At 36.6% G+C, this 26,550-nt stretch overlaps 1 protein-coding gene across 2 annotated transcripts in view; it reads right to left on the minus strand.

Moving 5' to 3' along the window:
• The window catches only part of LOC148947928 (scoloptoxin SSD14-like), a 189,367-nt gene that overhangs the window by 99,696 nt on the left and 63,121 nt on the right, over positions 1 to 26,550 (minus strand). For both annotated transcript variants that reach the window (XM_089095569.1, XM_089095570.1), the window contains exons 3-4: positions 19,927 to 19,989; positions 9,236 to 9,456 (exon numbers count right to left, since the gene is read on the minus strand). In XM_089095569.1, the coding sequence (XP_088951695.1) occupies positions 9,236 to 9,456; positions 19,927 to 19,989 (284 nt within the window). The remainder of the gene's footprint in view (positions 1 to 9,235; positions 9,457 to 19,926; positions 19,990 to 26,550) is intronic.

Consider the following 26,550-nt stretch of genomic DNA (forward strand, 5'->3'; position numbering starts at 1 on the left):
TCTGGGGTGGGAGGACGTCATAAAGAAAGATTTAAAGGAAATGGGAACTTCGTGGAAGGGTGTAAAAAGGAAGGCTTTGAATAGATTGGAGTGGAGGAGGAGCGTGCGTAGCTGTGTTGGGTTCAGGCGGCTTAGTGCTGCGGTGAGTTGTTAGTAGTAGTTAGTAGTAATTATTTTATTAATCATTTTTGATTACAGCTATTTAAATGGGCTATTAATTTTGAGGCATGAGGATGAGACACATCAAATTTATGATTGAAATAGCTCACTGTTTGCGTATGCGGTTAATAACTTTAAGGAAATGGCCTGAGTCCATAATGGCATTGAAAAATGTCATTATGCCACATTATAGAGTAAAATATTTTTGCTTATAGGCCTACGCCCATTTGCGAAAAATATCCCTTAATAACAAATAAAATATTTGTAAAATAGATATTTGTAACATTTTCAGTAGATCTAAAGCAATTAATTCCACTCTGCCTTTGCAAAAGTGCCACATTTGCAAAACTGGCACTGAGTCATGTATTGAAGAATTTATGGAAGAATCGAGTTCTCAGGCAATTAAAACTTTCAAGATGTAAACATTGATTTTTATGAAATTCAATATTTTGGGTCCTTTTGGCAAATTGATCGAATTCTATTAGTGGATTAAATTAGCAAATCAGTTGATTCTCTTCGGTCAATGGGCTAAATTGCTTGAGCAAAGGGCTGCCACTTCAAAACACTGTTGCCACTGAGTATTTATCAATATCCTAAGGTTGGCTTGCGAAAAATCTCAAGATGTTGAAGAAATTCCTGGATTTCAATAATAATCATTTATACAGAATATAATTTATTAAACTAATATTTGATATTTATGTTCTTCCAAAGATTCAAAACTAAGGATTGATATCCAGCAATATAGGGAAAAAATTGCAAGTAGCGGTAGTGCTGGGTCTCAAACTATGCGTATGCAGGAATATGTTTCAGGAAAATAAGCGGGGGCGGGGGGGCTTAATTCAAAGGTGGTACAGAAAGTTTTTGTCGAGGAGAGAATGCATGGGCTTGAACAAATTTTAGGGTGTTCATAAAATTTTTGTTTAATGAATATTTTTTGTTTTTAAATTTAATTACGGTTAATTAGGGCAAAGAAGTTTGATCTGAAACGGATCCCATGAGTCTGAAACGAATCTGAAATAAATTTGCACCCAGGCCAATTATTGTTCTCATAAAGTATCAAACAGTTCGTGGCAATGAATTGTATGTAAGGAGTGACCCAGGCTAATAGTAATCGAAAAGTTTGAAAATGCAGTTAATTTAAACAACATATTCATCAACAGAATCAGCTTTTTATGGTGAATTCAGAAGTATAACATTCATCAGTGTTAAAGTTAGCTACCAAGAGCTACAAGCCTGAGAACATTTGCTTGATTTTCGAAAAAGAGATAAAACACCTCTAAGAAGGCAAATGATCTTATTGAAAATAAAATGTAAAATCACATTTAACATAATAGAGACCCCTTTTTGTAGAGTTTTCAAGCTTCCATCTATACAAATGTGGAATTTTGTAGTTTTTTCGACATAAAAGATTGCGGATGCGTGTTGGGTGTTTTTTCAGGATTGATAGTATTGAACGAATAGTCCTAGAAAATCGGGAGACGAGACATTCGAACCTGAATTAAAAGTTCTAGTCTAAGTAGTGAAAAATATTGTCCAAACTATTGTCCACAAAAATATTTTTCCACAGCAAAGTTGCGTTGTCTGCAATTTTGTAGCATTGAACTATAATTTGGCCAAAATGATGGTTTTGGCCACATAATTTGGCCACAACAGATGGATTTAAAATTCTGAGATTACAGAAATTTATTAAAAAATTCTGAGTCAATAAATTTTGAGCTCATGTTAAGAGTAATCCTTGCCATGCAATTAAAACAAACAGAAATCAAATAATCACGAATGTTTTTTTATGAGAGTAAAAAGAGACGCAACTTTTTACAAAAATTACTCCCCATTTGAAGGGGGTTATCCCCTCCTCAATTCATCACTCTTTAGGCAAAAGTTTTTTGTCCCTATACTTTAGTAATGCCTGCTCAAAGATAAGGGCCGTTTAATTCGAGTAAGAAGTATTTTTAAAGCTCTATTAATTTTTATATTATACTGGCATAATAACAAATTGATAGGGAGTAGTCAATCCGGACTTGGCCAAGTTGAAAATAGGAAAGGGGTCATAATTAGCGATAAGGAAAAAACTAAAGAGAGAGGGGCCGAACATTTTGAGAATTTGCTTAACCGAGATAGAGTTGCAGGAAAAGCCTTTGAGGAAAATGAAAAGTTTGTGATACCTTGGATGCGAAGTAAGATTTGTTTTGTGAGGAGGAATTAGCGACAGCACTAAAAGGATTAAAAAATAATAAGGTTCCAGGTGCTGATAGGGTGGTAAATGAGTTTCTTAAATATGGTGGCTCTGAGGTTAGAAAGAAGTTACTGAAGATTATGAATATGATTTTTGAAAAAGGGGAAGTTGTTGGGGTTCCACCCCTGTTTCTTTTCCTTTCAGATAAATGAACTGTTTTTGTTCTAATTACATTTGCGTAGATTTGCCTCTAGTATAAATTTCAATGACAATTTAAAAGTCTCGTTGCTAAGCTATTGTTTTGCAATAAGTAAGCTTTGAACTAAATTCTATCTTTGTACTTCCTGGTTTGAGTCATTGAATAAGGCAGAATTGGTTTTGAATGGGGATTGAGATGATTGGCTGGGCCAAGCGAAGGTCCACCCCTATGAACAGTTGTGTACAAAATATTATTTGGATTTAGTCTGCGCCTAGACCCCGTTCGGGGAGATATATTTTTGTGTGATTATTGTGATCTTTTTGGAAGAATACAAGTCTGTTATCTTCTAAAAACTGTGTACTACCTTCCGTAACCCAGGCAGGGTAGGAATAGAGTTACAAGATACCGTCATTATTATATTGACAGGGGGGTTTGTTACCTCCAACGAGAGAGTTAGAGATTTTCTAGCCGTAACCCAAGGCGGGTACATTTGGCTTTAGAAAGTGACCATTTGACCACTCGATCGCGTTATCATACCCTGGGACAGGGTATACTGTAAATAGGGTAGTACCAAACCCGATATTTGCAGAAACGGTGTGGTAGACACGGGTATCTCATTATAATTTGGGGCCGGGACTTTCCCCTCCAATAAGTGGTGACACCCGTATATTACCACGCCAGTGGCGTTTTGGCCTACCGGTGTAACACTGGTGGCTAAATACCACGAACATTGGTGGCAGCAGTATAAATACCACGAACATTGGTGGCAGCAAGTAAAGGTCCTATCAGTAAACCTGATAGTAAAAGAATTCCGTGTTTTCGAACACACAAGTAATTTAGCCTACAAGAGTAGCCTATTGTGATTACATATAAAGAGAAAAAAAATACGAATTCAATTGATATGATTGTTAAGATCAATAATCTGCGATGCCTTCTTATATCAAAACAAGAAAATCTACGGATTAAAATATCTTAGCCGTAACTAGTGAGAAAGAATATAAGACTAATCGAAAAGCGGGAATTTCTTGCAAGAGACCGAAAGTTATATGGATAAAAGAATTTTCATTTAGACTGAAGAGGTAATTTCAGTTAACGGAATTTGGAAATTATGTCGGACAGAGATGAGATTAACTCAAGACCGAAAAGGGCGAGTGAAGCCCATAGAAAAAGTAAGAAAACAGAAAGAAAGGCTAATATGGAGGCTTTTGCGGGAGCGTACAGAGAAAATAAGGAAGAAATACAGGCTGACAAAGATGAAGTGAGAAAGAATAGAAAAGAGGACGAAAGGGCTAGAGTAGCCTATAAAGGAAGAGACAATACGGATAGAGAACGAACATATTCAGAAAATGAATTAAGAATAAATAATGACAGACGGAATCAAAGTAGTCCGAGTAGAAGGAGCAGTGTTGAATCAAGATCCAGCAGGAGCTCGCGAAAAATTACTCAAATAGATATGACACAACAACTATTAAATTTCATTGAGAAAGAGAGGATAGCCAGAGAGCAGAGAGAAGAGAATATTAGGATAGATTGCGAACAAAAAGAAGAGGCTGATAGAATATCCAGAGAACGAAAAAAGGAGAATGATAAAATGGCTAGAGAGAAAGAAGAAAGATATCACCAAGAGTTTAAAAGAACCATGATAGGTCTAATAGAAGCCCGCTGGGGAATTCCAGAAAGTGAGATTTTATCACAACTAACTTCTAGGCTGTCATGTAGCCATAATAATTTGTCTAAGAATCAATCATGAGAAAATGAAAATCACCAAACATTAAACACTTTTACAAGAAAATATACAACTTCGTTGACTAACGGGGGAGGTGGACTGGCCCATAGAACAAATTGGGAGGCTGTGCCGCCCTGTTGAAAAAAAGAAATGCTTGATACTCAAAATGTTGATAATCTGGTAAAATTTGATTCCTCGGATCCTTTTTCTAAAAATTGCCATAATAGAGATGAGAAAGTAACCTATTAAAGAACAAATTGGGCTATAGCCCATAATAAAGGAAACATTGACCAGTTCGTGAAAACACATAAAATAGAAGGAAAATTAAACGGAAAATTTACCGAAATGGTAATTGACTCAGGGAGTGAGCAAACTTTTGTGCGAATGAACCTAATTAAAAAGACGGAAATAGACCATAAAAATAATATTACAACAGTGTGTTATTATGGAGATAAGCACCAATGCCCGTCTGCTTGGGTTAGAATAGAAATTGCAAGGAACGATGGTACAATCCAGAGAAAAACGATAAAAGTAGGCTTAGTACCTATGCTAGCAGTGGATGTTTTAGTAGGAGGAGACTTTGGAGATATCGGAAATCGGAAATCTAAATTTCCAGAAAATGCAAAACTTGAGAACACTTTTAACGAGTGTGAGACGTCAAAAAATGGTTACCAAAATGAAGCGCTGATTGCACCAGAGAAAAATGAGACGAATCTTATTGTACGCGCTTTTCCTAGGAAAGTTCGAGAAATTTTAGTAGAATATGAAAAACCAAATGTCGGAGTTCAATTCCCATTTGATAACGAAATATTTGTTCCTGCGGTAAAAGTAAAGAAGACTAAAAGAGAGAAAAAAGATATTAAGCAGAACTACAATAAAAAAGGCAGTCAAAGATGGTGGACACTGGAGTCCAAATTGGATTTAACGATGATTTATTATTTTGTGCGAATGACAAAATTGAGAAAAGTAGAGATGAAAAGAGGAGTGTAAAAAAGAGACAAAATTTGGAGATTCGGCCTGCAGTGGCGAAAAGTAAAAAAATATTGGATGGGCTGTGCCTTGGTAACATAAATAATAGGGAGAAAAATAAAATGTTTGATGGGCTGTGCCTTGATAACATAAATAATAGGAGGGAAAAAGAGGTCAAAGACCCATGGTATAAACAAGATGGTTACAAAATTGAGATGAATGACCTACAATGGGTTGGGGGAAAGTTTGGAGATATTGAATGTCGAGTCGGATTGGAAAAACTTGGAAAGGAATCTGAGATTAGTATTATCAATTCAAAAGATATGTCGATCCTTTATGAGGGGGAGGAATCCCTTGGGGAAGATCCCCTGCGGGAAGTCGCGAAAGATAGCCCTTTTCCTCAATGCACATCTGGCGGACAAGTTTTGATCCCTTTACCGAGATTTTGCCTCTCTGATCTGGAGTCCTTGGGGGATTATCTCTCCCAGTCACTTCATACTTCACCCAAACCTTTGTGCAGTAACCCTATTCATAGTGGTTATTCTTCATGGGAACCGACAATTACTTCCGGCAAATTGTATTCAGTGGGAGATGTATCCAAGTTTCATCTTCAATTAGCATCAACGCATATTCTTCATTTAATTATCCCAGGGGAGGGAACCCAGAAAAAAGTCGATTCATGGTTTGCTCAAAATTTTACTTCATTCCCAGTGCTTTTATCGTTTTCACAGGGCATTGCATTTTCGGCCTTAGAATATTTGAAATTAGACCAACGGGCCATTTACTTTTTTATTGAGATGTGGGGTTGTATCAACAGTTAGAAATTAAGAGCCTAATGCAGCCAATTTTTCATGATGGCTGGCATCATCATATGTGCCCGAAACTAATTCTCTGCTCCTCTCAAATTTAATTTCGGGACAGCGAGAAGATGTTTTGTTTTATGATTGTGCTGCGCACAATCATTGTCTACGAATCTTGGGGACTTCAACTTTCAAAACCTAATGCGGATGCTATACGATTTAGACCATGGTGGTCCTACAGTAGAGAGGTGTCGATGACGAACAATCCAGAGCCAAGCGGTGGAAATAGTAGCACAGACACTGGTGGAAGAGAGAAGGCAAATGCATTTTGTAAAGTTGAAGTTATGTGTTTATGTTTGTAAGGGTGGACCAAGGTAGCGCGTGGGCGGTCATTTTCTTACGGGAGGAGGTGTTGGGGTTCCACCCCTGTTATTTTCCTTTCAGATAAAGGACCTGTTTCCGTTCTAATTACATTTGCGTAGATTTGCCTATAGTATAAATTTCAATGACAATTTAAAAGTCTCGTTGCTAAGCTATAGTTGTTTTGCAATAAGTAAGCTTTGAACTAAATTCTATCTTTGTACTTCCTGGTTAGAGTCATTGAATAATAGGGCTGGAAAGGCAGAATCGGTTTTGAATGGGGATTGAGATGATTGGATGGGCCAAGCGAAGGTCCACCCCTATGAACAGTTGTGTACAAAATATTATTTTGATTTAGTCTGCGTTTAGACCCCGTTCGGGGAGATATATTTTTGTGTGATTATTGTGACCCTTTTGGAAGAATACAAGTAAGGTATTTTCTACAAACTGTGTACTAGTTTCCGTAACCCAGGCAGGGTAGGAATAGAGCTACGAGGTACCGTCATTATTATATTGACAGGGGGGTTTGTTACCTCCAACGAGAGAGTTAGAGATTTTCTAGCCTTAACCCAAGGCGGGTACATTTGGCTTTAGAAAGTGGCCATTTGACCACTCGATCGCATTATCACACCCTGGGACAGGGTATATCGTAAAAAGGGCAGTACCAAGCCCGATATTTGGAGAAACGGTGTGGTAGACACGGGCATCACATTATAATTTGAGCCCGGGCTTTCCCATCTAATACGTGGTGACGCTCTTATATTACCACGCCAGTGGCGTTGTGGCCTACCGGTATAACACTGGTGATAAAATACCACGAACAGAAGTACCTAACGATTTTAGGAAAACCTTAATTAAGCCACTTTATAAGAAAGGTGATAAAAGTGAGTGTGGTAATTATCGAGGCATTAGTCTGGTCTCTGTAGGTAGTAAATTACTTAGTAATATGATACTTTTTAGACTTAGAGGTGTCGTTGACAAAGTTTTAACAGAAGAACAGTGTGGTTTTAGAAAAGGTAGAGGATGTGTCGACCAAATTTTCACTTTTATGCTAATAATTGAGAAGTGCCTGAGTTTTCAAACACATTTGGTCCTCAGTTTTATAGATTATGAGCAAGCGTTCGATTCTGTTGATAGAAGGGCTTTAGTAAAGGTTTTATCCTTGTGTGGTATACCAGACAAATCAGGAGTTAAGCAGGGTTGTGTTCTATCCCCCTTTATATGGATTATTTTTATTGACTTTGTATTAAGGAGCACAAGAAAGGCAATCGGAGACCACGGAATCAAATGGGGAGGAAAAAGTCTCCCGGACTTAGATTATGCTGATGATTTTAGCATCCTAGATGAAAGTGTGAGCAAAATGAATGAAGTTTTAGAGGTTTTGCGAGTACAGGATGCTTGAATGGGTTTGAAAATTAATGTTAAGAAGACTAAGTCACTAAGGCTAGGAAAAAGTGAAGATAAAAAGGTGATGTTGGGTAATGAAAAGATTGATCAGGTGGGCAGCTTCACTTACCTTGGTAGTATTTTTATTAAAGATGGTGGGAGCAGTGAAGTTGTTAAAAGTAGAATAGCCAAGGCTCAGGGTGTTTTTTCTCAATTAAAAAAAGGTTTGGAAGAATAGGAAGAAAAGTCTGCAAACCAAGATTAGAATCTTAGAAGCTACAGTGATGACAGTGGTCAAATATGGCTCTGAAGCATGGACGCTCCGAAAAGCGGATGAAGATTTGCTAGATGTTTTCCAGAGAAATTGCTTAAGGATTGTTCTGGGTACCCGGCTGACTGACAGTATGGCAAACAATAGGCTATACGAAAAATGTGGTTCAATACCGCTCTCTAGGGGTATAAGGAAAGAAACGTTTAGGTGGCTAGGGTATGTTCTGCGAATGAAGAATCACTAATTTCCGAACATTACTCTTTTTGGCTACCCACCTATGGTTAAAGGGAGAGAAGACCATCCTTGTATGAGTTGGGGACGTCATAAAGAAAGATTTAAAAGAAATGGGAACTTCGTAGGCGGGTGTAAAAAGGGAGAATTTGAATAGATTGGGGTGGAGGAGAAGCGTGCGTAGCTGTGTTGGCCTCAGGCGGCTTGGTGCTGCGGTGAGTTGTTAGTAGTAGTAGTAATAGTATTGATTTTTAACGTACAGACTACGCGGGGTGAAAGGGGCATATCCCTTCATATATTGAAGAATTTCTGTTCGTGTTAATGTTTTAGTACTTCCTTTTAATTCACTCTTTTTTTATTCAGATTCTCATATTCTCAGGGTTTCTTACTTAAATATTGTTTTATTTTAGGATAAGCTGGGGCCCGTGGGCTGGGCCCCTCAGATGACTTGTTGGCTTCTGACCTGGAGCTTGTGCTTGTACATTGAATAATTTTTATCTTGATTACAATGAGAGGGAAAAAATATAGAAATCCCTAGTTTGCCCGAAGTAAATTCCATCCTTAAAACTTAAAAACATTTTTAATCAGTTCTTAAAACAAAATTTAGATTTACTATGCTATAAGCAAGATTGTCAAACTTGAGTTCTCTGATCTGCAACCTATCGCTTAATACGATCTTAGTCAAAATGATAGTTTAAAGTAAAATGTAGTAAAGTAGCGTAAAGTAGTCTAGTAAAGTTCAGCGTAAAGTAGTAAAACTAAATAGTTTACCCTTTTGGGATAAGCTACTATTTTGTTATTGCTGACAACCGTTTTTAATATCTTCACGAAGCAAAGATCGCAGTTACATAGTTCAAAATATTTTTTTTTTTAACTTGGGGTTCTCTGATCTTTAGCTTATTCGAGCTTCTTGGGAGCATAATCCTGATTAAAATATAGTACAGAGTGCTAAACAGCCTACCTTTTTGGGATAAGCTGCTATTGCCACTGAACATATCTTCTGTAGCAGCAGCAGGGGCAGCTTCTCTCGCATCAACAGAATAGGATTCTTGTTTTGTAGCATTCCACACAACCGCTAAGAAGCCTCCCCCTAGCCCAGCACTGTGAGTATTTACAACACCTATGCATAATGTTGTGGTTATTGCTGCGTCAACAGCATTGCCACCTTTCAAAAGGATATCTCTGAAAAAAAAAAGTTCAATGAGCTGTGTCACAGTTTACTTACAATACGACTGCACCAACCTAAAGTGTGAATAAACATAAACCATGGATAATGTTTTAAATCTTTTCAATTTTTCGGAGTAACAACATTGGTTTTACTCATGAATTTATGAGAACTTTTTCCCTATTGGGTTCTAGGTGGGCGTGGTCATAGTAAAGGCTTGTTAGTGCTCTCAATTCAGACCAATTTTGATTTTTACTTATTAAGATTTAATCTCAAAGGCAACCTTAAGAAGGGTTTTCTGTGGTGGTAGGACGTCTTTTATTACGGGAAAGTTTTTTTTTCTTAATGGAATAGCTTCTGTAGTATATGGTGGTTGGAAGTGTGTCCTCTGCGGTTGTAATTTAATAAAAAAAAGTGTAGGTGATGTCTACGGTTTAAAGTATTTTTTTTTCAAGTTGTCTACATAGAGAGGAGTGGATTTATTTTAAAATCAAAATAATTAATTTAAAAAGAATCAGTTGTCCAAAGATCTTTTTTTTTGGCTTAGATGTCCCATTACAGTCTTATCAGGCTTACTGCACAGGCGTGATTATTCATATTTAAATTATTTTTATTTTCATTCATGCGCGTCTCCATTTGGGAGATTCAGCTAATCTGGCAGTATTCTGACTCTGCGAAGCTCGCTTTTTCAGTTAGGGAATAAGAGGAATGAATTGAACTCGTTTACACTTGTAATTTGCTGATGAAAATTCAAAATATAATAAAGTGTCTCCCTATCCTCGCAATAAGGAGTAAATAATCAAAAACGGCTAGTTCATGTTTTAGGTTCAAGCTTTCATGTTGAATCGACGGTGAAGCCCATATGTTTAATTTCCTCTAGAAAGTTGTTTTTAAAAGAAAAAAAATCATACTGCGAATATTATTCATTTTTTAGTGAAGCTAAATTTAAATGAAAATCAAATAATTTATCTTAAAGTTAATGAATTTCACAAATGCTAATGCTGAATGTAACAGGAAAATTATTGCATAATATGAAGCTAATGATATTATATTGTTCCGAAAGCTATCAAATAGGTTGTTGAGAAAAGACCTCCTTAAGAAGAGCTTCCTGTGTAGGGAGGACGCGTTTTATTACGGGAAAAGCAATTTTGCATTTTATGGAATTGTTTTTTGTAGTACAAGGTGGTTTGACGTGTGTTCTGTTCGACTGCTGCTTAAAAGAAGTCTAGATTACGTCTAGGTTATGATGAAAAAAACATGTTTTCCAGTGGTACTCTTGGTACTTGAATGATATGCCCACTACCACTCAAGAAGTGAGGTTAGGCTAATGCTAATAAAATAATAAAAAAAAATTTGCATATTCATTTTACTTTGATTTGGTTAAATGACTTTCTCGAAAGTTGTTTAATTTTATTTACGAACGTTCTTATTAGTAATAAATATACGTAACTTATGAATTAACTTACCTAACGAACTTCTTTATTCAAGTATTTCTAATACGTATATTAATAGGTTTGCCCCCTAGTCAATACCTCGCTCTTTACACTAAAATTCAAATTTTTTTCCAATTCTTTAAAATGACCCTTAATCACAAAGGCCGTTAATTAGAATAAATAGCTCTTATGAAAGTACTAAAAAATATTTCGTTTAAAGAGCAAGGTATTGACTGGGGAGTGGACCCAATCATATACGTAATAATTTCTGTTCGTTTTAAGTGTTGATGTTGCTCCTTACTTTCAGTTGAAAAGCTTTTTTTTATTAATTTAATTTCTGATCGTTTTTTTTTTATAATTTTGGGAAATTCGTCGCCCCCTTTATAGCAATGTTCCTTCCCCCGTGAAAACTTCCTCCATGGAAAGATCCTCCTATATAACCCCCGACTTAACACCCCCCCCCCTCCCCCACAACCAGAAAAATCCCCCTTGAAAATGTCTGTATACTTCCCAATAACCAATAGGCCTATTATATGTCAACATTGGGTAAAGTTCATAACTTTCAGCCCTCCCACGATATTCTAGGACCAATGGGTCGTTATGATCACCCCTGGGGAAAAAAAACACAACAAAAAACAAATAAACACGCATACATGATCTTTCTTCCAGCAAAAAATACAAAATTCCACATTTTTGCAGATAAGAGCTTGAAACCTATACAGTAGGCCTCTCTGATACGCTTAATCTGATGGTGTGATTTTCATTAAGGTTCTATAACTTTTAAGAGGTGTTTTCCCCTTTTTTCGAAAATAAGGCAAATTTTCTCAGGCGCGTGACTTTTGATGGGTAGGAGTAAACTTGATAAAACTTATAAATTTAAAATCAGCATTAAAATTTGATTCTTTTGATGTATCTATTGGTATCAAAATTCTGTTTTTTAGAGTTTCGGTTACTATTGAGCCGGGTTCCTTACAAAGGGTTCGTTACCACGAACTGTTTGATAACACCACATTTTCGTACTGGTTATCGTTTGACGATTCCTCTTGAAAACCTTAATAGGCCTCGGCCTTCTAAAGTGTCATTATTCCCTTCTCCCTTCCAGCAGGACAGGATTTCTTATTTCCTAACATCCCAAATATTTTTGAACCCCTTGATTCGTTCTCTAAATATTTTCTTTAGTTCAGACTTATTTTGAGCTCCTATAAGATATATAAGGAGAATTTAAGGAGGTCTATAAGATAGAAGTCTATAAGATATATAAAGGGGTCTATAGGGAGGTCTGTATTCATCCTCTTATTGAACAGATAAGGCAATATGCGAAATTCCTAGCGATGTAATTAAAAATACGAGAACATTTCTGAATAATTCATTAAAGTAGAATTACAATTCATATAAATGATTCTCGCGATTAATTTTTTTTTTTAAACTATACTGCACATGGACAGGCATAATGTTGCAGAATTATGCGGCTGCAGGCTTAGCGACGATTCATTAAAGTTTGGGCTTTGCATAGCCTGAAATAAGACTATATATATATATATATATATATATATATATATATATATATATATATATATATATATATATATATATATATATATATATATATATATATATATATATATATATATATATATATATATATATATATATATATATATATATATATATATATATATATATATATATATATATACATTAAAGGCACTGGGAGCAAAGGTTATTTTGTCAATATACTAGCTTATATATAAAAATACTTAATTTGTTATTCTCATTTGATTATTTATTAAATTATTTAGTATATAGCAATTTATTTATATTTATTTTATGTTCTAATTATTAATTAAAATTTATTTTTCCGTTCAAATGAGCCCTCTTTCGATATAATGGTACCATTAGTTCGATACTATCACCCCTGAAAAAAAACAGACACGTCATAATCCTTCAGGGAAAAAAGATAAAAAATTACATTTTTGTAGTCAGGCGCTTGAAACCCCCCGCAACGGCTTCTCCGATATGCAGAATTTGATTGTGTAATTTTCGTTAGGATCAATTCACATTTTCTTTTAGCCCCTTTTTTTTTAAACTAGGCAAATTTTCTTAGGCTCATGTCTTTTGGTGGGCAGCCTAGAACTTCATAAATTTTACACATTTAGAATACCAACGAAAATCCAAATTTTCTGATTTATTCTTAGTATAATTTTTCTGATATATACTAATAAAACTCATTTTTCAAGAGTGTTGGTTACTTACAGTGCGATTCACTCCTTACTTACAACTCGTTGCCACAAACCGTTTGATAGTATTATTTTTAAATACCCAAATTTCTCCCTAACTGATTAATGTGCCGCTTACACCTAAGGAGAGGAATTACACTATTCTGACATATTTTTATTGGTAAATAAAAACATGTAAACAAAGACAATTAAAAATAGTGTTAAAATTAAAATTATTAAAGATAAACAATAAAGTAAGTAAAAATAATTCGGAACAAGTACCCATATAACTACTACAACAAAAAGAATTATGGGTACTTAAATGAGAAATGTTGAAGTCAGAATTCAGAAAGGTTCTTATGACACTCAAAAACCTCTTTTTTTAGTTTTTTTCTGAAATCCTAAATTCCTCAATAGCTTCGAACTAGCCTTCCTAACACGTTCTTTGAAAGACATGTTTTTATCTACCAAAACACTTAAATATTTTACAGATATAACTCTCAAAATTATACCATTTTCTGTTTTTACTCCTTAGATTCAAGGATAATAATTTACAGATCCGGGGAAAATGAGAAATGCTGATTTTTTTATATCTAAATTTTAGCTATTGACCCTTCGCTAACAGCTTACGCGTTGAGAGGAATTAACAAGCGTTTTTTCCTAATAAAGCTGGAGTCCTAGCTGTAACCTTTGTTGTGGTATTATCAGTGAAAAAAGGTGCATATATGTTTGATTTGATGTGCTTTGTGCACAGCGGCGGATCCAGGGGGCCGGGGGGGGCCCGGGGCCCCCCCCCCCCAAGATTTTCGGGCGCCCTCTCATCCATCGTGCAAACGACCCTTTTTTGCGAATGATTCAACTAAGGCCGACGCTAAAAAAAAAAAATCGGATACGCCGTCATTTTTAACTTTCTTTTTATCACATTATCTAAAATTCAAATCCGACACTGCACGAATAATAATTATTGGGTTTATTTTTGGGACGTGCTAAACGAGCAAAACATTTTGTGAATGCTTACGAGAAACGCATGTCTTTGGGGAGTTGCGTGGGTGGTTAGATCCAACCGGTGGGAGGCTAGGCGCGAGCGACCCTGCCACTGCCTTCGGAGTATTTTTGCTCCGTGTGTTAGACCAGTTAGACGGAAACGCATTTAAAATGGATCGGAAAAAAATCAGGGCATGAATATAGAACAGAGAAGAAACAAAGAATGATGGCGGAAAGCCGTAAAGGATCGAGGGACATCTCTGATTATTTTGCCAAGAAAGATCAGATTAAAGGTAAGCTTTTAAAGATAGAACAATAAGGAAGGAGTGTCGTTTAAAGTTGGTATAAACACTTCTAATTTATAGCTTTAGCCCAGTGTCGGATAGATTTACTGATAAGGCTCATTCGTCAAGCTTCATCGTGTACCAGCTGCTTTTGTTGTTATATATTGCATACGGTCCCTCTTGTACAGTGTTCTTCGTATGCAATTTGTCCGAAGCGTTTGACCTGATTTTTACCAGCCCACTCGTCTCGCCTGACGGTTATGATATTGGCTTAAAGCAGTATTTTTACCGACACACTGTGTCAGCTCTGAAATTATCTTTCAAATTCTTGCAGTTAAAGCTCTCTCTTTAGCCTTGTAAACTTCGGTGATAATTGTTTCGGGTTTCAGCTCTTGAAAAATATTTGTTAGCATATGTCGGGGATCGGTTCTTGGGGTTGCAAATTAAATTAGTGATGTTTAGGGTGGTATTTTATTTTAAAGTCCGGGTTTCCTAGAAATAGTTTTGGGGTATGAAAGTTCAAGATTGTTGGGGGAGTTTAAAGTTAATGTTGCTGATTCAGTTTATTTTCAAATTTAGTTCCAATTCTGCCTTCACCATGTTGAGAGTTAAATCTACTAAAGCAAGCCATTATACAAAGTGTATATACGTTTACAATAAATGTCTTGTGCAACCTTTAAAAGAGAAACTTTTTTTGTTAGATGTTGAGACGACGGCAACTTCTGATGCCCACTCTGAGTCGACGGTCGGAATGCACAAAAACGCATTCAGCCAGGAGAACGAACTGTCACCAACAACTCCGTCCACTTCACAGACGGCCTTCATAACAAACTTCGTCGAAACGACACACACTGATCAGCTGACTGAAGGATCAAGAAGCAGTACTCAAACCTTGGTGGTACATAGCCCAACACTGATTTCACAGTCCCCGCACCCGCAGCAGAATCAAAGCGCTATTTTTTCGCCTGAAACTGACTTCACGCCGTCGAATGACTTTGGTATTGCAGTAGCGCTGAAAGAGCGAAATCAGTTGTCTTCTGGCGAAATTATGTTTTTTATGAACGAAAGGTGGAAGCCGAAGGACCAATCTGATCTTCCAGTCTCGACACAAAAGAGAAAAGGTGGCGAAGTCAAGCGTCGCTTGAATACCGAACATCTTTCCCGGTATCCTTGGCTCGCAGTGAGTCGTCATCCAGACCACGAAGGCCTTTGGTGCAGTGTTTGTGTTTTGATGAGGACCAACGAAAGCGGAGGAGGATGGTCGGCTTTATCTGGAGGCGGCGGAGGGCAAAAAATGGGAAAGTTGGTCTTGAAACCGCTAAAAGACTATTCGAAACTTACCGGGAAAGATGGTGCGCTGACAAAACATGCTGAAGCACAGTTTCACAAACACTGCCAGGAAAAAGCTGCCGCGCTGCTAACAACGTTTCAGCGCGGTAGTCAAGATCAAGATATCAGGAATTCTCTGGACTGTGAAAGGGTCAAGCAAATACAGCAGAACCGTGCACTCTTGAGAAGCGTTGTTGAAACTGTCAAGCTTTGCGGGGCACAGAATATCCCCCTTCGTGGCCACCGTGATGATGGCAAACTTGATATCCAAGACTCTGATGTCATTACAGCAGTAAACGACGGGAATTTCCGCCACCTACTTCGGTATCGGATTCAGAGTGGAGACTCGCAACTTAAAAATTTACTTGAAAATGCACCGAGCAACGCCAAATATACGAGTCAACAGATCCAGAATGAACTGATTGGAACAATTGGGGAAATGATAAAAACCGAAGTAGTGAGAAAAGCAAACAAAGCAACGGTTTGGTGTCTTCTTGCGGACGAGTCAACAGACAGGCAGAGCAGGGAGCTGATGGTCATTGTTTGTCGTTATGTGTGTAAAACCGAGCAGGGATACGTGATTCGAGAAGATCCTTTTGCAGTTGTCGATGCCTTTCAAACCCTGTCAAGACTCGCTGGAGATGAGGAAAGTGACGACGGTAGAAGCATCGAAGAGAAGCTAGACGGCAAGAGCCTCGGGAAGCTGCTGTTGAGTGAGGTCAGGAAGTCAAATCTGGATTTGTCAAAGTGCGTTGGTCAAGGATACGACAAAGCTGCTAGCATGGCAAGCTTGACAAATGGTGCTGCTGCTGAAGTTAAACGCCAGTGTGAACTGGCAGATTACTTCCACTGTGTGAGCCATGCCACAAATCTCTCATGTTCAAAGATAGTTTCAGTTCCCATTCTGCGCAATGCCCAAGACGTTGTTCGAGACACAATTTCTCACTTCAGCTCAAGTGCCAAGAGAACAAGACTTCTAAAAAGCATCTTATCGCGGACAAAGCTAAAACAGAGACACTCGTCAGTCTTTGTACCACGAGATTTGTAGAGAGACACGAAGCAATCAGCAGGTTTTGGGACTCCCTTCCGTCGATCATTTCTGCTCTGCAGGAGATGGAAGGATGGCACGATCGAGAGGCAAGTAGCAGAGCTTATGCATTACGATCCTGCATTGAAAAATCAGATACATTCGTAGGACTGGTTTGCCTGAATTCGTTTTCGTCGATCATGAAACCTTTGGCCGAGTCACTACAACAGAAGGATGGTGAACTCGTGAGAGCCTTGTCCCTCATTTGCAGCGTGAAGGCAATGCTGGAAGATATGCGATCACATGCCGAAACCAAATTCAGACTGCTTTACTAATATCTTCTGAAAATGGCCGAAAAGATTGATGCTACCATCAAGGTAACGCAGCCACGCATAGCTTCACGTTCTACATACCGGGCAGGGGTACCCAAGATGGATCCAGAAAGTCATTATAGGATGGCGGCATTTATTCCAGCCCTGGACGCCATGCTGCTTGATTTTACGGAGCGGTTCAGCTGCCATTTTACGAATGCTGCAAAACTTTCAGCTTTGATCCCGGCTGTGGTTAATGGCAAACGCTGGGAGGACGTTCAGCCAGGGTACGAAAAGTACAAGGAGCTGCTCGTGGGTACGGAGATAGACGTTAAAACCGAGTTCGAGATTTGGAACAAGTATTGGTCTAAGGAAACCGTGCAAAAACCGAAAACAGCTATTTCAGCGCTGAACAGTTGTCAGGAAAATGTATTTCCCAACATCTTCGCATTGTTGACAATTCTCGCGACGCTTCCTGTGTCAACCTGTGAAGCAGAACGAATGTTTTCAAAGGTTGACAGGACATGTTCATCAATACGAAGCACGATGACTGAAGAGAGGTTGGAGGCTCTACTACTCATGCAGACTTACAGAGACGAACTGCCGAAAACAGACGATGCTATCGATATGTTCGCTCTCAGAAAAAGCTCGCCGATTGAGTTTAGTTGTGTAGTGTGGTACTGTTTTTATTTTCTTTTGCTACGTTTTACCTTTATGAGCATATTTGGCAGTGTTTTCATATAAATAAAGAGCTATCAAATTAGTCCTGTATAATCAGTTTTTGGCGCCCTGTGTCCGGCGCGGCCCCCCCCAAGATTTTCCTCTAGATCTGCCGGTGTTTGTGCATGTATGTTTTCTAGATCGGAGGTGTGGAGAAATATTCCTTTTTTTGGGTTTAATATCTACTCGTTTATTTCCACCTTAACCGTGTCCATCTGATATGAGGGCCAGGTATGGGCTCGTTACTTCAACATATTGGGTGTCTACTGTCTGGCAGTTTTAAAAATTCTAACACTGAAATTAAGCAAATTTAATTTCAACAATTTGCAAGACTAATTAATCTTGTTAATAAATGGAAAAAATAAACTTAACTGATAAGGAGAAGAAACCGGTTGGAAGATCTGAATTCTTTCATTTTATTGGAAGCAATAAATTGTTTAACGAAAAATTACTATGTTGAATAGGTTATTAATAAGCAACTGCAAATTAACTTGGACATTCAACGAAAAGAAAAGTTAAAAAAGCTCTGTAAGTGTACGAGCCATCCTGTAAAAAGTCAATAATACATTTCTATTTGTCACATTATATAAAATGCTATATTCACGTTTTTTAATTTGTTTGAGAATAGGGCTATAATAATAATAATATAATATATATTGAAAACCCGTCGTATACAATAAATGTACAATGACAGAGTATACAAAAATACGAAAAGAGGGAACAAAACGATAATAATAACAACAAAAGCAACAACTTCTTAAATAGTATACAAAATAGTACGAAAAGTGGAAACTGAAGGATAGCATACTCAAAGATTACAACAGAAACAACAACTTCTTCGAAAATAGCAATAAAGACAACAACTTTTGAAAGGAGAGAAAAAAAAAAATAAAAAGGGAAACAAAAGGGAAAATTAAACAAGCAAACTTGCCCACTCGTGCTTTAGAATTGCTAGTTTTGTTTTGTGTCGGCTAATAAGGGTCTGAACAGCTAGATTTGGGTCCGCTAGGTTATAGCGCCAAATAAGAAAACTATTTTTTGTCAAAAGTTGCAATTTTAGTAGGTACTTTGCAAAACAGAAAAATACAGAGCGGATTTTATACTTTTCACGGTTTGCCAATAAATTCCAGAAAGAGGTTAAATATAATATATGTGGCAGAGCGGTAGCGTTGTAAATACTTGCCATCCACAATATAGAGGATAGAAGTTAAGTTAATTCACCTTCAGGCAAACAACGAAAGTGTTGGGTTACACTCCTCCATTGTTTCAATGCAAAAGGGAAAACCTACGGACCCTCATTTTATTTATAGGTAAAACAAGAAACATCATTTCAACACACTCTATCCCACAAAAGTTTGATGATTGACTTCATTGACTTGAGTTGGATGTAGGCTCCAGCCTTATTAAATTATATTTGTGACGTATTTTTGCTGTGGCTACGAAAAACAGCAACATACTCCTGCTAACGTTTGATGGGCATACATTAGCAAATGTTATTCGGAAATTAAAAAATTTAAACCAAATTAAGAATTATTGATAGCAGATTAAGGCAACCATTGCTAAAATCAATTGTAGTATAAAATATTATTGAATGGGAACTAACAGTAAACAACTTCTTTTGATGCAACTTCTTTTGATCTTTTGTCTCTGGCTATAATCTTAAAGAGGCGCAATAGGAAACCTTGCGGCGCCAAAAATGTATCTATTAGAGTTTATCTTGAAACTTAGCTGTTGAAAAAGATTGAATGGCAAAAAAAAAATTAGAATATACCAAGAAAATCTTTCGCAAAATAAAGCAATTAGTTTAAGCAGCAAACAGTTTCTTTTTAAAGACTGTCTTGACAGATGGGGAAACAAATAGTTCAACCTAGAATCAAAACATTTGTTGAAATGAACTCCATCAAGCAACTTGAAACCTGACTTGTGAATCGAAATTCAACGCCTCTCAGGGCCAAGCGTATGCCTTGAAACCTTTCAATTGCTTACCGGTCCATCAAGAAACTATCATTGGTAAAAAATGGAAAAAAAGCTTATACCCCCAGAACATTTCTTTTTAAACTATTTCTCAGTAAAGTTTCAATCAACAGATGCTCTACAAGAATGTTTTAGTGTTACCCCCCTCCCGTCGTACATGAACGTTAAAAAAAAAATAGAAATATGATAAGAAAAAAATTTCGACTTACTTTCCCATTACAGAACATGGAATACCATCTGACCCAACGGCAGCGTTTTCATAAATACCAAGCCTGCAAAGATTTAAAACTGAAATATAAAACACCGTTGGTACAGTGTTTTAACTGTGTTTAAAACAGTGTTTTAACCAGGTCTTTAAACTCAGCTAGTTCTAAACTCTGCTAAAAGTTCTGCTCTTTCAGGCTCTATTGCTGAACCACAACCAGACTACAAACTCAATTGAAACCCAAACCTTCAAGCGGAACAAGGAGACACATGTATTGACATGTGTTACATGTGACATGTGTATTGACATGCTGGAATAGGAAAGGGGCCTGGGAATCTTTTTAATTCCAGGACAAAAACAATGTGTACCATCATTCCACAATTTCGAGGGAGCCCGAACTGGATAGCTAAAACAAGGTTTATGACCTTTTCACGGGTATACTGTCTTTCCTCCAGGATTTATACAGAAAAATAATGTCCAATTGAAGGAGGTAATTGGATAGAGTAGCTCCAATTTGGTATTTTATATTAAGTAACACAGGAGTTGAAGATACTAGAATCCTAAAAAGTATATTAAAACTAGTTACATGTTAAGGTTGTGTCCTAATCATACCCGGTCTTCCAATGAAATAGATGAACAAAAAAAAAACGATCCAACGAAAGTAGAAGTAGAATCCAACGAAAGTCTTATCTGAAGATATTCTGTTATTTATAGTTGCTTTCCATTTATTGGTGCAATAAGCTGACACCTCAAGCTCTGCTCTCAATTAACTAGGGCTGTTGTTGTTGTTGTTTGGGGTTTGACATATTCGACCAAGTGGTCATATGCGTTCGTATCACTCAATTGTTCTGTGCCTTCTGTAAACACTAGCTTGCTTGGGTGTCACTTTGGTCAATATTCACTGAACCTGATCATGTATCACTTATCTTGCTATTGGCAGGGGATAATTCACCTGCAGCAACTGCCTGCATTGAAAAACAGAAATCAAAATAATGCAACTGTGCTAATACGTTTAACCTGTCACCTAGGTCAAATTATAGTCAAATAAGGCAACTCTAAAAAAGGAAATATCCGGAAAAAAAAAATAAAAAAATGAATTCAGAGAACCAAACCAGTAGTCTTAACCAATTTACTTAATAAGCTTGTTCTAATTCAGCCATACTAAACCCAAGGGGAGACAATTGAGAGATGACTTATCACGTATATGTGAATAGGTCAACCTATTTCTGACCATAGGTTTTATTTTAGCAGCTTCTGGGGTAGGTACTTACTCATTTCCTTTATACGTGCTTTTGACTTTGCCAGAGCTGCTATTACCTACTGACATTGTGGGAAGGGATGAAACTTCTCTAATTAGGTTTTCAACTGTCTTCTTTATGCTACTTATTTTGTTATCAACTGACTTAATTAGGCTATTTAGGCCAGGGCTGCTGGTGTCTGCTGACATTGTGGGAAGGAGTGAACCTTCTCTATTTAGGTTTTCCACTGGCTTATTTAGGCTACAGACTGCATTTTGAAAAGGTCTTAGTGCTAACTTAGAAAGCAGTTCACAAATAGATGTAATAACCTGAGTTAGATCAGAGATCTGCTTTGCAACACCTTCAAACATGGCCATGTACCTCATGTTAAGTTCCTCAGCTGGAGGTTGATTAGGAGTCAGTGGAGAGAAAGAGTCTGTGTGTACTATGGGGATGTGTTCTGTACGTTTAGGAAGTCCTTTCTTCAAAACCTCAACAGCAGTCCTCATGGGTACATTATTGGTGAAAGAGTAACTTACAATTGCTTTTCTCTATGAATAGCTTTCTTCTCTATGAATGGGCACTCCTTGGCATTAGCAGCATGGTTACCATTGTAGTTAGGACACTTAGGTACCTGATCTTGCTTTACTGTTTTAGATTTGGGGCATTCATGAAGGGTGTGTTGTCCACTACAAAGTAGACATTTTCTGCCTCTATAGCAATTTAAGGCCATGTGGTCAAAACCTTCGCAATTGAAACAATGCATTGCCTGAGGGATAAACTGCTTAACTATATACCTTGCACCCCAAATATATATTTTCAGAGGGAAATGAACATCCCGATTAAAGGCGCAAACCAAAGGGATAATTGATGGGCTTGGATTTTCAAAGGCCAGTGTCACTTGTTGTATTCTGTCATCAACTTGGACGTCCTTGACAAAATCATCCAGATGGGTGACCTCCTCAGATGGGATAAATACAATGTCTTTTCTGTTTCTGATTAAAGCAGGGTTAGAGGTACGACCAAGCACAAACTTTATCTTACATCCATTTACTGTTATATCTGAAATAGAAAGTATAGCAGCAGCTACTGACTGATTCACAGCTATTACAATAATGGAGCCATCTGGTCCAAGTCTTTCTAGCATTGAACCATAATGGCCCCTGCACTCATGATTTTGGAGATGTTGAAACAGTTTTTTGGCAATAATTGTTCTACAGCCCAATGTCAACAGCCGAGGCCAACTGGTCTCATTTGGACCTTCAATACCTAAAGCCAAAATCCTTACGCTAGAGTTATTGGGGTCAGAGGTGACAGGACTACTAACCATCCTGTCAGTCACCACAAATAGAACCCCAAAGGGCTAAAACAATTTAAACAACAAACTAAATCACAAAAAGGAAATAAATTATCAAACAAATAAAAGAAATAGGCTACAAGCAGATTGGGGCCCTCAGTCAATAACATGTTAAGCAAGCAATATAAGTCAAAAGCAGGCACAGCACTAAACTTCAAAGCAGGGTATAAAAAGCTTTGATCAGCACTTTCAAGCAATTGGTAGTTACAATATGCAGGAATCTGAGAGAGTTTGCAGCCAGCAAATTAACAGTCAAAGCAAGCCAAAGCCCAAAAAACGCACAATAAAGCGAGTGTACAGGCGTCAGGGACACAAAAGGGCAGAGCCCCTTGTATTTTAATCAACAAACCGTGGCACAGAGCTATCCCTACTAGGGCAATAGCAATTATGAATATATTTGGATCATTTCAATTTCAATTCGTCTTTTTTTCTCCACTAGGGCTGTACTTTCTTATAAGTAATAAGTGGTTCATGTTCCTCAAACGCGTAAAGGCGGCTGAAACCAGGGTTGCCCACTGTCACACTTTTGTGCTTTTGTCGCACTTTTTTGGACATTGTCGTACTGTAGTACGTACGACACAGAAAACCACACTTTTCCATGAAAAGCCAGAAAGTGTCGCACAAAAGCGCTACGGTTTCTTTGTCTATTAGAAAATTGACGGTACTGTTCTATTATCTGTAAAACACGCGAGATATCAACTCGAGAAAAGCAAGGATCTGACGCTATCTGATGCTTCAAGGGTTTCTCACTCTGGGAACTGTATTTAAACTTTAGTTTTTTGGGGGTTTAGGGGGGGGGAGGTACCTAGGTTAGGTTAGGTTATGTATTTAATATACGCTATGCTTTACCCCCACCCCCCCCCTTAATGTGCAAATATATAGCCGAAATGTGTTTCTAAACTATTATATATGTATCCTATTTTCTTTTATTTCATAAGCATTAACTAAACCTCACTTCTCGTGTGTTTTTACAGATAATAGAACAGTACCAAATTGACTTTAATATGTGAAAGAAAAGAAAAATTGTCAACGCCGACTTTTCTTTGTTCTCAGTTAGAATATAGCATCACCTCTAATTTGTTGACGGCTTGTCACTTCAAGCAATATAATCAACTGATAAAAAATAAAGGGTACTCATGCATTATACATAACACGGCACTATAGACTGCACAATGAAATACTAATTGATACCCGTCAAACGGGTGTTTGCAAGAGATAAATGGATTGTAAATCGTCATTACTCATTGCTTTTACGATATTTAAACTTTTGTTTTTGGGGGTTTAGGAAGTGAAAGGTGCCAAGGTTAAGATAGGTTACGTATTTAATATATAGTCTGCTCTACCCCCCACACCTAATGTGCAAATATATAGCCCAAATTTGTTTCTAAAATAAAATATTTGCATCCTATTTTATTTTATTTCCTTAGCATTAACCAAACTTGAGTTCTTTCGTGTATAGCGCTGTGTTATATATATAATGCACAAGTACCAAATAAAGAACCCTCACCGAGAAAAAAGAACCTGAAAGTTTGAAATTGAGATTAATTAGGGCTCAGTGAATTTGATCCAGTTTAACTTTGTGTCCAGTCATGGAACGAATTAAGAACCAACAAAAAGAAAAAAAAACAAGAAAGGTTAGCGAAGCTTTCGTTAAGCCTCAACATTAAACTTCTAGTATGTTATTAGCTAAGTACTAGTGTTACGTGATAGCTGCGGGGAGTGGTGTTCTTTTTACTAGGCTAACATACCAACAAAGAGGTGACACTTCTGGTAAGTAGGCAGTTTTCAACATAATTTAGCTCTACTATGGGGTTCTCAGACACTTCAAACTTGATATATATTTTTTAATTTTTTACCCTTTTAAAGTAAAACTTAAACGGGAATTAAAAGAATACGACAATAATCGACATACCTGTATTCGTTGTATCTTGATCAAATTTAAGCAACTGTACATTTAAAAATCCAAGGTCAAATCTACTAAACCTGTTATAAATCAATTGCAATTGTCATCAAGATTACGTCCCCCTTTCCAAAAATTTTCCAAATTGTATTATTCTCCTCTCTTCTAATTGGCAAAATTTAATATTTATTAATTTTAAAAATTCGGCGTCAGCACAAAGCCAAAATTTCGTTTTTAGAGTTACAGCATCAATTGACAAGGATTGCCTGAAAATCTTAGAAAAAGGATAATTTTTTCATTTTTGAGAAAGCTTAGAATCTTTTCAAAGAAAAAGGGCAAATTCGCCCAAAAATCTTAAAATTATAATTGTTCCTTTTTAAGCAAGTTTAGATCCTGTTCAAAGAAAAGGTACAAATTTGCCTGAAAAAGATTTTCAAGAACAAGGATTACTTATTTCCCTTGCCGTTCGTTATCATTAACGAACTGGGTATGTTTGTTCAAATGTGAAGAATGAATAAGCGCCTAATATGCACACCAGGGAAATTTTTAAAACAATAAAAAAAAATGATATAAATTGTTTCGTTTTGGGCACATGGCGATATTCTCTCTGAAGTTTGGTTTAGTTTGAACCAGGCTTATGCCTTAATAAGATTTTGTGTTATTTATCTTCAAAACAGTATAGAATGTTTAACCAAAATCATAAGACTTTACCTCTGTTAAAGTAGACTCTACTAAACCTGTTATGAATCTATTCGTATATCAAGATATAAAGAAGCAATGCCGTTCTAGAAGACTTCCAATAATTACCCTTATATACTGAAGTACGCTGGTTGTCAAAAGGTGCATGTTTAAAAATATTTAACTCAATTTTTTAATCAGTTTTAGAGTTACTGGGAAGTGTAGATTAGAGTTAGGGAAGATTAGAGTTACTGGGAAGAGTTACTGGGAAGTTTAAAAGAAAACTTAATCATTTTGAAAGCAGACATGGCGTATTTAAAAGATTTGTTCAAAAAAACTTAATGACATTAGAACCTATTCATGTTTCTACCTTCTTCGGAAGCTATCCACTCAAATTTTCACGAGTCGATGCCATTGGACAATGTCTTCAATAACTACAACATTTAAGAATGAATTTTAAACTTTAACCTAACCCTAAATCAAGAGAAGGCAGTTAAAGAAGGATTTGCTTTTTTTAACCTTACACATTAAATTTACCCTTTGCCGATTCGACGATCAATAACAGTGGCATAACCAGTGATGTTTATGAAAGGAAGTATTATAAATAATAATAATATATATATATATATATATATATATATATATATATATATATATATATATATATATATATATATATATATATATATATATATATATATATATATATATATATATATATATATATATATATATATATATATATATATATATATATATATATATTTATATATATATATATATATATATATATATATATATATATATATATATATATATATATATATATATATATATATTCTATATAAGAAAATATATTTTCTTTTTTTTGAGAACGCATTTAAATCCTCATTTTTATGCTTGAAATAAGGAAGCAGGTCGTCATACCAGAACTAGCATTATTTAAAGTAAGTTATTACAAAATTAAACAAAGCTCCAAGAAACTTATGTTATATGACTTCAGATGATGTTTTAATATTTATTAGCTTGAAATGAGATTTAAAACCAAATCTGGCGGGTTTGGACTACCGATGGGCGCCAATATGGTTGGAAGAGGGGGGCTCAAGCCCCCCCCCCCCTGGCTGAATGATGCTACCTTATATTTTTATATTTTTGCCTTGAAATTTCTATTATACAGCATTGGAAGTGGTGATTAGACCAAGAAACGCCCCCCCTAAAATTCAGCTTATTGGCGCCCAAGGACTACCCACAGGAGGAAAAATCCTCACGCTAACAACTTCAAGAAATGCCCTTGATCTCCAGGCTGAATCTCCAGGCATGACAGACGCTTGATCTCCACTCGGAATGTAAAGAAGTGCATCATCACTGAAAACCTATCTTTTGATTTCTAGAGACGAAAAGACCCCAGAGACATAATAAAAGAAATATTTTCTACAAATAATTATTTACAATAAT

Source organism: Artemia sp. Qi Xiang Cuo, chromosome 10 (assembly GCF_049724085.1).
Source record: "Artemia sp. Qi Xiang Cuo chromosome 10, ASM4972408v1, whole genome shotgun sequence".
In the NCBI taxonomy this organism is placed as follows: Eukaryota; Metazoa; Arthropoda; class Branchiopoda; order Anostraca; family Artemiidae; genus Artemia; species Artemia sp. Qi Xiang Cuo.